The sequence below is a fragment of the Heloderma suspectum genome, chromosome 1 (genome assembly GCF_057233095.1).
Source record: "Heloderma suspectum isolate Gila_16-S chromosome 1, 16-S_ref, whole genome shotgun sequence".
Lineage (NCBI taxonomy): Eukaryota > Metazoa > Chordata > Lepidosauria > Squamata > Helodermatidae > Heloderma > Heloderma suspectum.
The window spans coordinates 35,151,516-35,163,937 of NC_139458.1; the positions used below are offsets into that span (position 1 = coordinate 35,151,516).

A 12,422-nucleotide genomic window follows, 5' to 3' on the forward strand; every position below is an offset into this window, starting at 1 on the left:
TGGACTAGATGGACCCTTGGTCTGATCCAGCCTGGCTCTTACGTTCTTATGACTTTTTTTCTGTCTAAACATGCATAGGATTGCACCCTAAGCTGGCATTCTTTTTGTTTCAAAATAGAATATGATTAAAAACCTGATTCACCCATATAATAAAGCCCTTTTTGTGATTTGTGCAAGTTGGCTCAGATGCAAACAGGACATGTCTTTCCACTCTCATTCTCTGTACAGGTGTCTCCTGCAGAACTGAAAATAGGCACCTGTTTTCAAGCAGTAAACAGCCGGATCCAGCTGCAAATTCTTGAAGCCCAGAACCTCCCAAGCTCATCTACACCACTGTCTTCAAGTCAGTATTGCAGTCCCTTTGTATCTTCTTTTCTAGAATAATTTGTGATTAGGCAAGTAGATATTCAGTAGTTCAGCCACTGTCAGTGTTTGACAAACTATGGAATGCTGGTTTAAGTTTTACTTGTTCCAGTAGATGTCCTGCTAGATTAAGTTCTATTTGTTGTAAAACATGTTTGTGTGTTGCTGTTTTTTCAGTTGACTGCAATATTATTAATACTGTCATGTAAGAACATTATTTATACTCTCTGGTCTAGATGGGGTGTTCTGTTCTTCTGGAACACATGAAAGTAATAAGAGTAATGAGGGAAGCAATTGTGCTATTCTTACAACCCCTCTCTTGCTCACTTTTATTTTAAAAATCCAGTTCCTAGATTCTGTTACTTTCTGGTGCAAGTGTAACAAAATATGGAAAGCTAAGGAAGGGCTATGTAGATGAAAGGATGTGGCTATGCAAATATGAGCACGTCCAATTTTCAGTTGCATTCATTTAGTTTTATGAGACAATGTAAACAGGTAGGACTGTTGGGGATATGGGGAAAATTCTGCTTCCTCCAGAAAACTCTGGCTGTGTGGAAAGGTTTAGCCCCTTTTCCAGAGATATACCTCTTTGCTCTCCTATATGTGATGGTTTTCATTTACACCAGGGGTAGGAAACCTTTTCAGGCCTGTGGGCTCATTTCTTGTTTTTTCCCAGGCCTGTGGGCACATTTGCCATTTTGGAGCAGGGGAAATCTCTCTTTTCTGCCCTCCCCCCTCCCCCCCCCCGTAGATTCTGCCTTTTCTGTCCCCCTTTCTCCTCCTCCCTGCTTGGGATTTCCTTCCTACATCACCTCTCCTTCCTTCTCTGTGCCACTGTGCTCACCTCCTCCTTCTCCTACTTGCCTGCCTGCCATTTCTTTCTCCCTGCCACCGCCACGTTCATGCCCGCCCACTTGCTTGCTTATTTCCACCGCCTCCTCCACACTGGCCAGCCACTTCTGCTTCTCCCATCCAGTTGCACACTTGTGTGTGTGCCCTCTAACTTCCTGCATGCTGGCTGTGGAGGTAGGGAGAAGTTGTGATGAGAGAGGGGGAGGGTGAAGAAGGTGTCTTGATGATCGCTCTCAGGGGTCTTCGCTGGTGCCTCTGTGCCTGGGGGCATCACGTTGCTAACCCCTGATTTACCCCAAGGGGGAGGGGGGGGAAGGAAAGTGGTGCACTAAGGTAAAATATTGTGTTCAGATCAGCTCCTCCTATAGCCTGATACTGATGGTGGAATGAATCTAGTTTCCACTGTGACGAACCCAGTAGCGGGAGGGGGGTGCAATGTGGTCCCTGCAATATGTCCCTTTCTCCAACCCTGCCTGTCATAAAGAAGGGCATTGTGCTCCTGTTAATAATCATTAGCCTAAATTCTTACAATTGCTGAATTTAAACTGCACATGGTGAATATGTTTTCCAAATACTGCTGTGTGTCATGTCTTCCATACTAGATTTTTTTGTAAAGGCTGCAATGCTTAGCACTGAAGGACTGGTTGATAAGAAAAAGACCCGGCTACTGAAATCTACTAATGGCCAAGTGAAATGGGGAGAAAGTATGATTTTTCCAGTAAGCCAGAATGAGCATGGGCTAAACTTCCTTATCAAACTCTACAGCAGAAGCTCAGTGAGGAGAAAACACTTCCTGGGACAGGTTAGTTTATTTCCCCCACCTCTCAAAACTGGAAGTTAGCATGAGTCCCAACATTAAAAACCCAATTAGGTCACAACTCTGCTTTAGTTTGCTTTTTAACCAAAAGAAATGCATTCTGTTAATATAATTCTTATTGGAATAAAGGATTTCTCAGTAAGTTCCTATGGATTTCAGCTTCAAGCTGCATCAGGTAAAGCGCTACTTAATTCGTTTTGAGTAAGTTAGCAATAGTTATCCTTCAAGATAAACCCTCATACATAACTTGAGCTTGGGGAGGGGGGATACATTTCCCAACTAGCATTTGCCCAGAGTCCACAGCCATTATTTTCATGCTAAAACATTCTAGCTAGCTTAAATATCCCTCTTTCATTGTGTACTGTCCCATATTTCTCCTGCCAATGCCTTCATCAGTGCCGCTGCTTAAGATCACCCCAGTACTGAGCATCTCCCAAACCACCTTCTTATGCATTGCTTGTAATCCAAAATTCTCCCAGGCCTTTTGGTAAAACATTTTAAAAATACACCAAAACCTTATTAGCGTTTTTATTCATATATGATGACAGTGAGTCCTGAATGTCATAAAGAATTACTAGCAGTATGTATGGAGGTAGAAAAGCAAGTAGGGATATTCAGTCCAAGGGTAGCATTCCAGGATTTGGCAAATAGCATTAGCTGAAAAGCTCACTCATCACAGTAGATGGATTAGGGCAGGTATAGGCAACCTGGTGCCCTCCAGATATTTTGGATTAAAACTCTCATAAGCCCCAGCCAGCATAGTCAGTGGTCAAGGATTATGGAAATTGTAGTCCAAAATATCTAGAGGGTACCAGGTTGCCTACCCCTGGATTAGGGTGATGTAGAAGCAGTGCTGTTTCATGGATATGTAACTAAATGATTTATTTATTTATTTATTTATTTATTATTTACAATGGCTATATACCACTCCACATCAAAAGATTTTGGAGCAATGAACAGCACAGATAAAAGAATAAAACCCCATGTTAAAACAACTGAAATCTTTTCAAAGATTTCAGAACACCTCTCACACAAAGATCATTTTGGAGGGATGTAATGTCTTAAAACATTTCAATAGCTTATACTTAGATAGCATAAGGAGTTGTACAACCATGAAACTACCATATTAGTTGTTTTATATAGTACACTATGCATTTGTTGTGCTCTTTTATATTTGAAGCTCTTTAACTGTTTATTGATAAAATACATGTATTTCGGGTGGGGAATGCCCTCTACTGCAACAATCCAGAATGCAGTGGGCCATTTTTAGTAATATGCTCTGTTATGGGCATGTACCTCTGGAGTGTTTCCAAAATATGCATGGCCAGTTTTCTGCACAATGTCATCAACTTTGAAGCTGAATTTTGAGGCCAACTTCCCTCAACTGATCATAGCACTCTTTTGTAATATCTTCAGTATAGTTAGGACCTTCTGTAAGGGTGAGGCAGATTGCAACTGCAAATACCACTGTAAAACCAACAGGGTCCAGTCAGAATCCCAAAAATCTGCACACACAGAAGAGTAGGACCAACACAGTGTTAGGCATGTGTTAAACTCTCCCATTAAATTCAGTGTGAGTTCTGTGTGCTTAATTCTGTCCTGTAAAAATTACTGGTACTTATGACAGCTTAACTTTGGCTGGATGGTAGCCTACTTCTTAAGTAACCATCCCATAAGTGCCATCCCGTATTCAAAGTTTTCTAATATGCTCCTTGATGACAAATACATTGTCTACCCTTGCACGACAGACTTCACAGTACTGAATGTTATGTAGCTTCTAATTTCAACAAAGTTCCTGTTTTACACAAGATCAAGGCATCGATGTGGTGGCTCCCATCCTATGGAACTCCCTGCCTCTGGAGGTGTTTTTGGCGTCTCCTGAAAACAGCAGTTTTCCAGGAAGCCTTCCTTGGTTAACCAGCCTCGGTTTTATTGGCACTTTTGTTTTTTAGGGCGCAATCCTATGGCCGCTAGTCAGCAGCTAGATGGCCATAGGATAGGTCGGTTCCTGGGAACTGACCTTGGAGCCAGCACCCACTCCCGTGCTGCCTCGTAGGCAGTGTGGATCGGCCCTGCGCTCCACGTTCATAAGAGGAGTGGCCTAGGGATGTTGGAGAATTCCGCCACAGACTCCAGTGAGGCCAGATTCTTTAGAATCTGCCACCCTGGAGTGTGTGGCGGAACGGACTCCCCACCACCACCCCCCGAAATCCCCGGAACAGACCTACCTGGCGGTAGCTCCAACAGCAGCAGCTCTAGGTCGTCTTCCAGGCTGCTGCGGCCGCAAATGGCGTCCTGTGTAGGGGACGCCATTGGCGTCCCTATGCTAGGCCGTGATAGGCTACGTGTATATTTACGTAGCCTATCATGGCTAAAGCAGGGATGCAAATGGCGTCCCCTACGCCATTTGCGTCACTGCTTTTGCCGTGATAGGCTATGTAACTATCTACGTAGCCTATCACGGCCTAGCATAGGCACGCAAATGGCGTCCCCTATGCCTAGGACGCCATTTGCATCCGCAGCAGCCTGGCAGCGGATGGAGGCCCTGCTGCAGATCGGCCCGGCTGGCTGCAGAGTGGACTGGCCGTGGAGCGGAGCTGGCCGGACAGGATTTCGGGGGGGGGGGGGGGAGGACCGGATCGCCTCTCTCCCCCCGTCGAGGATTCTGGGGGGAGGACCGGATCTCCTCCCCCCGTGGAACCCAGCGGAGCCAGGTAAGTGGGGTTTTGTACAGCCCTAAGGAGTGCACAGCAGCAAAAATGGGCATTCCTGGGGGCAGGGTGGGTGGACATGCCTTTCCAATGCTTCCTATGCGTCCTCTGGCATCCACTCCCCACCCCACTCCGATTTCCAGTGGCTAGACAGCCAAAATCAGCTGTCTAGCTGCAAATGCAGGGCAGCTGAAGCACCGAGGGGAAGATCCCCTCCGCGCTGCTCCTGCCCTGCATTGGATAGGTGGTCACCTCTGAGTTCGGAGGCGGCTGCCTATCCTGATAGGATTGTGCCATTAAAGAATAATTTTAATTTCATGTTTCATTCTTTTTATCGTTTGTTATTTTAGCTCTTGTTGCTCACTGCTCTGGAATCTGTTTAGATGTGGAGTGGTAATCAAGTGTTGTAAATAAATAAATAGAATTGTACAAACTCGAAAACATTGAGTGGATGATGATGCATTGCAAACATGCAAGCCTGCAATGCCAGCTCAAGTTTCAGAGAACGTGACTCGACATTTTGCTGCATGCTTCACATGCTACAAAAATGCAACATTAAAGTTCAGTTTTCAACTTTGCAGACTTTTATGATATTGTTCTGATTTTGGGTACCCATTTGATTCTGTGATCACAGAAGGTGAGCGACAGGATAGCTTTCATGCAGTGGAGATAGGTTTTTAAAAAAACAATTGAGCCCGTTAATAGTGCCAGAGCAGAAGTAATCCTTACATCCCATGTGAACTATGTACATTTTTAAATTCTTTCTTAAAAACACTCAAAACAAAATAAAAATATAAACTCAGACAACATATCCATTAAAACTGATAAAATATGAACAACAGCATTAAGATCCAATTTTTTTAAAAAAAGTTCAGACTGTCCAAGGTGTATCATCTTCTGGCATCCTTTCTGTTCTTCGTTCACACTCTGCATTGATGTACATATTTTGTTTATAGGAGATCGAGATAGTGATTATAGTGATCGAGATAAATGTCAAGGATGGCTTTTGGTGAGTTCCATGTAATGATTCCCTCTTTCTCCCCATACAGGTCTGGCTAAGCAGTGACAGCAACAGTACTGAAGCTGCTGATCAGTGGAAAGACACAATTGCAAATCCAGAGAAGGTTGTTGTTAAATGGCATAACATCAGTCCAGCATGATGATGCTTTGGACAGTACTTTTGGTACTGAACTGGCCTTGACCCAAAAGGCTTATCTGCACTTATTTAAAATAAACAGCCATCAAATAAGAGAAAGAAACATAAATACCTACATGGACTGTGTACAGTGCCACCTCTGAAGGAGAAAATGAGAGAAGGAGCAGTCGTGCTGGCAAAATTAAGACATGTCCATGAAATTCAAAGGCCACCTTGCAAAGTTAATGTCCTGACTACGGACTGACGACTGTGGCTTTTATTTTCTAGAAGGATTACGTATAAAACTTTTCTATATTTATAAGTATCTTAGAAGAAAAGCTAAGTTAATGTACTCCTTAAGATTTAAGTTAAAAATAACTTGGAAGGACTTTCTTTCAAGAAGACTTTTCCTTTTATCAGCTGACAACCCTGCCTCAGCTACCACTTTTGTTCCTAAAGTTATTTCATGGACATCTTAATAGTTCTAACTTCATGGTTAGCAAAAGAGGTAAGGTAGGCAGAGAGAGGGAAGTAGTGTTTTACTATTTAAAATCTTGAAATAAATTTTTGAAGTGATTTTGAAGGATGCTTACATGTCATGATGGGTGTTGGACTTTAAAGTGAGGGGGAAAGCTGGCGGGTATCAAAAGTAAATTCTTGCTACGCACAAGGTATTTCAATCTCTCCTCCCCACCTTCCTATTCAAAGCTAAATTGTCAAGTCATCACTCTTGCTCCTATCGTTGGACTTAAGATTCGCCTCACTGTTGGGAACAGAGAGGTGGTTTAATAGCAGGCACATCGAGATGGGTGTAAAGGTGAACCTGCTATACCAACCCCAGAGCCAGCAGGGGGTGAAGGCACTGAAGTTTCTTTTCTTTTAAAAAAAGCAAGACTTTAGCCCTTGTAGAATCAGAGATGCCAAGCAAAGTGTTCCAGTACCATTCTAACCAATCACTTCATGAGAAATGAGCCTTCCCCACTTTCCAGTGTTTTAAGATAAATCAGTCAAGAGTTCATGGTGGAGCATTGGGGGCTTATGTGGGTGGATATTGACCCATGGATAGCCAAACTTACATGTATGTTGGGGGTTTGCAATGGTCTTGAACTGGAGCGTGCAAATCCATTGGCTTCGTTATGGCAAAATCATGATTATGCTCCTGCCTGCTTTCCAGTTCATTTAGCCCATTCGACTTTTTAGTTAAACTACTCAATCTAGAGACAAAACTTTTCCAGGGCACAAGGAGTTGTAATGTACACTAGCGTGATGCTATCTTATACTTTAGACATGACCCGTGACACATTTCCTTAAAAGGTTGGCCACCACTGCGGTAAGCACTAAACAACAGGATGGTCCACCCAAGAATTTGATTGATGACATTTGAAATTAGCTTTCATGGAGAACAAAATGAACTGTGTTTCATGTATATGGATCCATCACATCTGTCATCAGATTAGCCTCTCACACTGAACTTTAAGAGGGTACAATTTGCTGTAAAGCTACTGGAGGGGGGATTTTCCCTAGTGCAAATCCTCATGCTGGCTGCCTCATGGATATTATTTCTGTTTCATAGAATCATAGAATAGTAGGGTTGGAAGGGGCCTACAAGGCCATCGAGTCCAACCCCCTGCTCAATACAGGAATCCAAGTCAGAGCATCCCTGACAAATGGCTGTCCAGCCTCGTCTTGAAGGCCTCCAGTGTGGGAGAGCCCACCACCTCCCCAGGTAATTGGTTCCATTGTTGTATTGCTCTTACAGTCAGGAAGTTTTTCCTGATGTTCAGCCGGAATCTGGCTTCCTGTAACTTGAGCCCATTATTCTGTGTCCTGCACTCTGGGATGATCAAGAAGAGATCCTGGCCTTCTTCTCTGTGACAACCTTTCAAGTACTTGAAGAGTGCTATCATATCTCCCCTCAGTCTTCTCTTCTCAAGGCTAAATATGCCCAGTTCTTTCAGTCTCTCTTCATAGAGCTTTGTTACCAGTCCCCTGTTCGTCTTCGTTGCCCTCCTCTGAATCCTCTCCAGTTTATCTGCATTCTTCTTCAAGTGTGGTGCCCAGAACTGGACACAGTACTCCAGATGAGGCCTAACCAGTGCTGAGTAGAGGGGAACTAGTACTTCCTGGGATTTGGAAGCTAATGCTTCTATTAATGCAGCCCAAAAGAGCATTGGCCTTTTTTGCAGCCACATCACATGGTTGGCTCATATTCAGCTTGTGATCGACAACAATTCCAAGATCCTTCTCGCTTGTAGTGTGGTTGAGCCACGTATCCCCCATCTTGTAACTGTGCATTTGGTTTCTATTTCCTAGGTGCAGAACTTGGCATTTATCCCTATTAAATGTCATTCTGTTGTTTTCTGCCCAGCGCTCCAGTCTATCCAGATCGCTTTGAATTTTGTTTCTGTCTTCCAAAGTATTAGCTATCCTGCCCAATTTGGTGTCATCTGCACATTTGATCAGCATTCCCTGCACCTCCTCCTCCAAGTCATTAATACAAATGTTGAAGAGCACTGGGCCCAGGACTGAGCCCTGCGGTACCCCACTCGTTCCCTCTCCCCAGTTGGAGAAGTTCCCATTGATAAGCACTCTTTGAGTCCGATTCTGTAGCCAACTGTGGATGCACCGGATTGTTGTTTCATCTAGCCCACTTTGAGCTAATTTGCTCATCAGGATATCATGGGGAACTTTGTCGAAAGCTTTGCTGAAGTCAAGGTATATGATGTCTACAGCATTCCCACGGTCTACAAGGGAGGTGACTTGATCAAAAAATGAGATCAGATTTGTCTGGCAGGGCTTGTTTTTGACAAATCCATGTTGGCTTCGAGTAATCACGGCATTGTTGTCAAGGTGCTTCCAGATGGATTGCTTTATCATCTGCTCCAGAATTTTCCCAGGGATTGATGTCAGACTGACTGGTCTGTAGTTCCCAGGTTCCTCCTTTTTACCCTTTTTGAAGATAGGGACAACGTTAGCCCTCCTCCAGTCATCTGGCACTTCCCCCGTCCTCCATGATTTCTCAAAGAGAATAGACAGCGGTTCTGAGAGTTCTTCTGCCAGTTCCTTTATTACTCTAGGATGCAGTTCATCTGGCCCTGGAGATTTGAACTCATTCAAAGTCATTAGGTGTTCCTTGACCATATGCCTATCGATCTCAAGCTGCAATCCTGCCCCTTCAGCCTGTACTTCGCCTTTGCCAGGGGGATCATAGACCCTCTTTTGGGAGAAGACTGAGCCAAAGTAGGAATTGAGCACCTCTGCCTTTTCTTTGTCATCTGTTATCATTCTGCCATCCTTATTTAATAGCTGAACCACCATTTCTTTCCTCTGCCTTTTACTATGCACGTAGCTGAAGAAAGCCTTTTTGTTGTTTTTAGCATCCCTCGCTAACCTCAGCTCATTCTCAGCTTTAGCCTTCCTGACGCCATCCCTGCAATTCTGTGCTATCTGCCTGTACTCTTCCTTTGTTACTTGGCCTTCTTTCCACTTCCTATATGTGTCCTTTTTTGTTTTCAGGTCATCCCTAAGCTTTTTGTGAAGGCAACATTGGCTTCTGCTGTTGTCTTCCACCTTTTCTTCTTGTTGGAATTGTTTGTGATTGTGCCTTGAGACCTTTGTTACCTTTCTAGTAACTAGGTAACTTTCTAGTAATTGTTACCTTTCTAGGTAACTAGGATACACAAGGTGCTTATATGCAAGGATCACAGATGTTTGGGGCATTTGAAATGTTGACTGTTGCAGTAGAGTTACTACCCATCCATAACTTCTATAAATAACATTTCAGGAGCTCTATTCGTAATATGCACAAAGGTTATTATGGAGAGAATTTGAATGGGAAGGCAGTCTAAAGTGTACAATTTTCAATGATGGAAGTCTCCAGTTTAAAATTGCTAAGGGCCCCTTAGGAGATGGCAAAGAGCAAAAGCAGATATACTTTTTAAAAATGTTTGTTTGCTAGAAACATGGTGCAAACTGTTGTCATTATTGTAATTCCTATTCCAAAAATGCAAATTGTTATGTAAAATAAGAAGGGGACTATAATGACCTTTTGGCATCAGTGATCTGTGTTCCAACTCCATATTCCATAACTAAAATAAAACTGGTACCTATTGTACTTCGTAACACCCACATTCATGATGATGTACTCATTTTGCCAACTGAAGTGATATTAAATGCTGCTCATACTTAACAGGCTTTAGAGTGAAATCTTTGAGTTTACTCAGAAGTAATTCCCACTGTATTCGGTGTGGCTTTCTCCAAGGTGCATGGGCTTACAGCCTAAATATGGCAGTCCTAGGGTTGTATCCAATGTTAGTCTAACTCAAATCCCATTCATTTAAATGGTTTTACTCTAAGTAAGGCTAACATTGGATACCACCCCTGACCCATGTTACATGTATACACAGTTACCATACCTTGGTGATGAATTTGGAGACTCACACTGCTGTGTGCACTGAAAACATTCAGAATCAGTGTAATGTTACTGTACTGGTTTGCGGAAGGGCAAATATCTGTTCAGGATACCTCACAACAAAAAAATGCACCTGAATCTAAAGTTTTAATGAGACTTCATGGCTGGTGTTCGTGTGTGAAATAGAGAATGATCTAAATGGTTAGTGAACCATGAGAGGGAGCAGCAGTGGTTGTGCAAGCAACTGGAGAAATCCAGTTTTATATGAGGAAGGTGGGGAAGAGATCACATAGAATTACTCACGTATTAACTACAGAATGACAGTTAGAAGACAGTGAAAGGTAAAAAGGGGGGGGCTGACTAAATTAGGACAGGGAGAGAGACAAAGGCCAGAATTAAGAGCAAAATCACCACCTTATTTTTTAAAAAATGGAAAACTAGCAAAGCAAAGAAAAACTAGAACAATTTTGTTCTAGGTCTCAACAGGAGCAAAGTGAAATGCTCTCTGGCCTACTTGGTAAAATATTAGCTAGCAAACTCTCTCCTCTCCTGACAGAAGTTGTAGCATAGCCACACCTTTTGAAGAGTTGGGAAGGGGGCTAAAGCGAGCTGTCAATCCCAGGTGTCAGCGGATGCAGCATGAAACATCCTTGGGCCTGGATAGTAAATGGCAGATGGCAAAGCTCTCTCCTTTTCACCAAGTATTTAAAAAGACTTGGAGCATAACACAGGTAAGGCAAGCAAAATATGATAGGGATACCTTGCAGTGCAAATATGGCATTCATTAAGCCTAAAAAGAAGTTGCATTATGAAGGCCATGCTCATAAGCAAAGAATAGGGATTTTTAGCAAAAGATATATATTTGGAAGAACAAGTGGCCAGCCAAATTGCCACTACTCTTGATTATATTTTATTACACCCCCTTCCTCCTCCTCCTCCTCCTCCTTGTATGTTTTGCATGTATAAGGGATAAATGCAGATCTTACTGCAGGGTTCAATTGGTAATAGAATCTTAGGGTGATATAACCAAAACATGAGAGTATGAAAGGATGTGGATGGTTTGTTCATTAACAGTCCTGGATAAATGACGAACAGCTGTTCTATTATGAAACAAAAAATTAAATTCAAGGAAAGGAATATAAAGCAATTGTTCTACCTTTATGAACACCTGCCTCCGCCTCCTGGCTTTGGGCCTGAGTTTGCAATCATAATGAAAGAAAATGTAACTGAATCACAGCTGTTTATCCTGCATCCTTAATTTACAGGAATAGGCCTAGGGACAGGTATTTGCATATGTTGTTAACTGTGATTATCCTTTTACTGAATGAAGTTAACTGAGTTAAGGGAAAGCTTTTTCATCCTGAACTTCCCGCTGCCAACTTGAGGCTGAGTGATCCAGAATCTCACCTTGTTATGCAACACACATGGCCCAAAGCCAGCGCTTTGTTTAAGAAGGGTGTGAAAGGAATTAACTAACAGAATGGTGATGCCAAATGTTAACAATGACGTCATGTACACATCTACCACATGAATAATCCCAGATCCACACGCAGATGTACAGTATACCCGAAACCTCTTCATGAACTTAGTCACCTATAAAACCAGAATGTACCCTTTATTGCCTTGGGATACTATTACGCAAATGGTCAATCTATTCATTCAGAACAATGGTGTGGTATAGTCCTCCAAAGACTGTTGTTGTTGTTCAGTCGTGTCCGACTCTTCGTGACCCCATGGACCATAGCACGCCAGGCCTTCCTGTCCTGCGCTCTCTCCTGGAGTGTGCTCAAGTTCATATTCATTGCATCGGTGATGCTATCTAGCCATCTCATCCTCAGCCGTCCCCTTCTCCTTTTGCCTTCAGTCTTTCCCAGCATCAGGGTCTTTTCCAGAGAGTTTTCTCTTCGCATTAGGTGGCCAAAATATTTGAGCTTCAGCTTCAGGATCTGTCCTTCCAATGAGCAATCAGGGTTGATTTCCTTTAGGATTGACTGATTTGACCTCCTTGCAGTCCAGGGGACTCGTAAGAATCTTCTCCAGCACCACAGTTCGAGAGCATCAATTCTTCAGCGCTCAGCCTTCCTTACAGTCCAGCTCTCACAGCCATACATTACTACTGGGAAAACCATAGCT

The 12,422-nt window shown here is 43.1% G+C and overlaps 1 protein-coding gene across 2 annotated transcripts in view; it reads left to right on the forward strand.

Moving 5' to 3' along the window:
* The window catches only part of TC2N (tandem C2 domains, nuclear), a 56,065-nt gene extending 45,359 nt beyond the window's left edge, over positions 1-10,706 (forward strand). For both annotated transcript variants that reach the window (XM_084840674.1, XM_084840681.1), the window contains exons 10-12: positions 229-343; positions 1,818-2,017; positions 5,793-10,706. In XM_084840674.1, the coding sequence (XP_084696800.1) occupies positions 229-343; positions 1,818-2,017; positions 5,793-5,903 (426 nt within the window). In that variant the 3' untranslated portion in view covers positions 5,904-10,706. The remainder of the gene's footprint in view (positions 1-228; positions 344-1,817; positions 2,018-5,792) is intronic.
* The last annotated feature ends 1,716 nt before the right edge of the window (positions 10,707-12,422 follow it).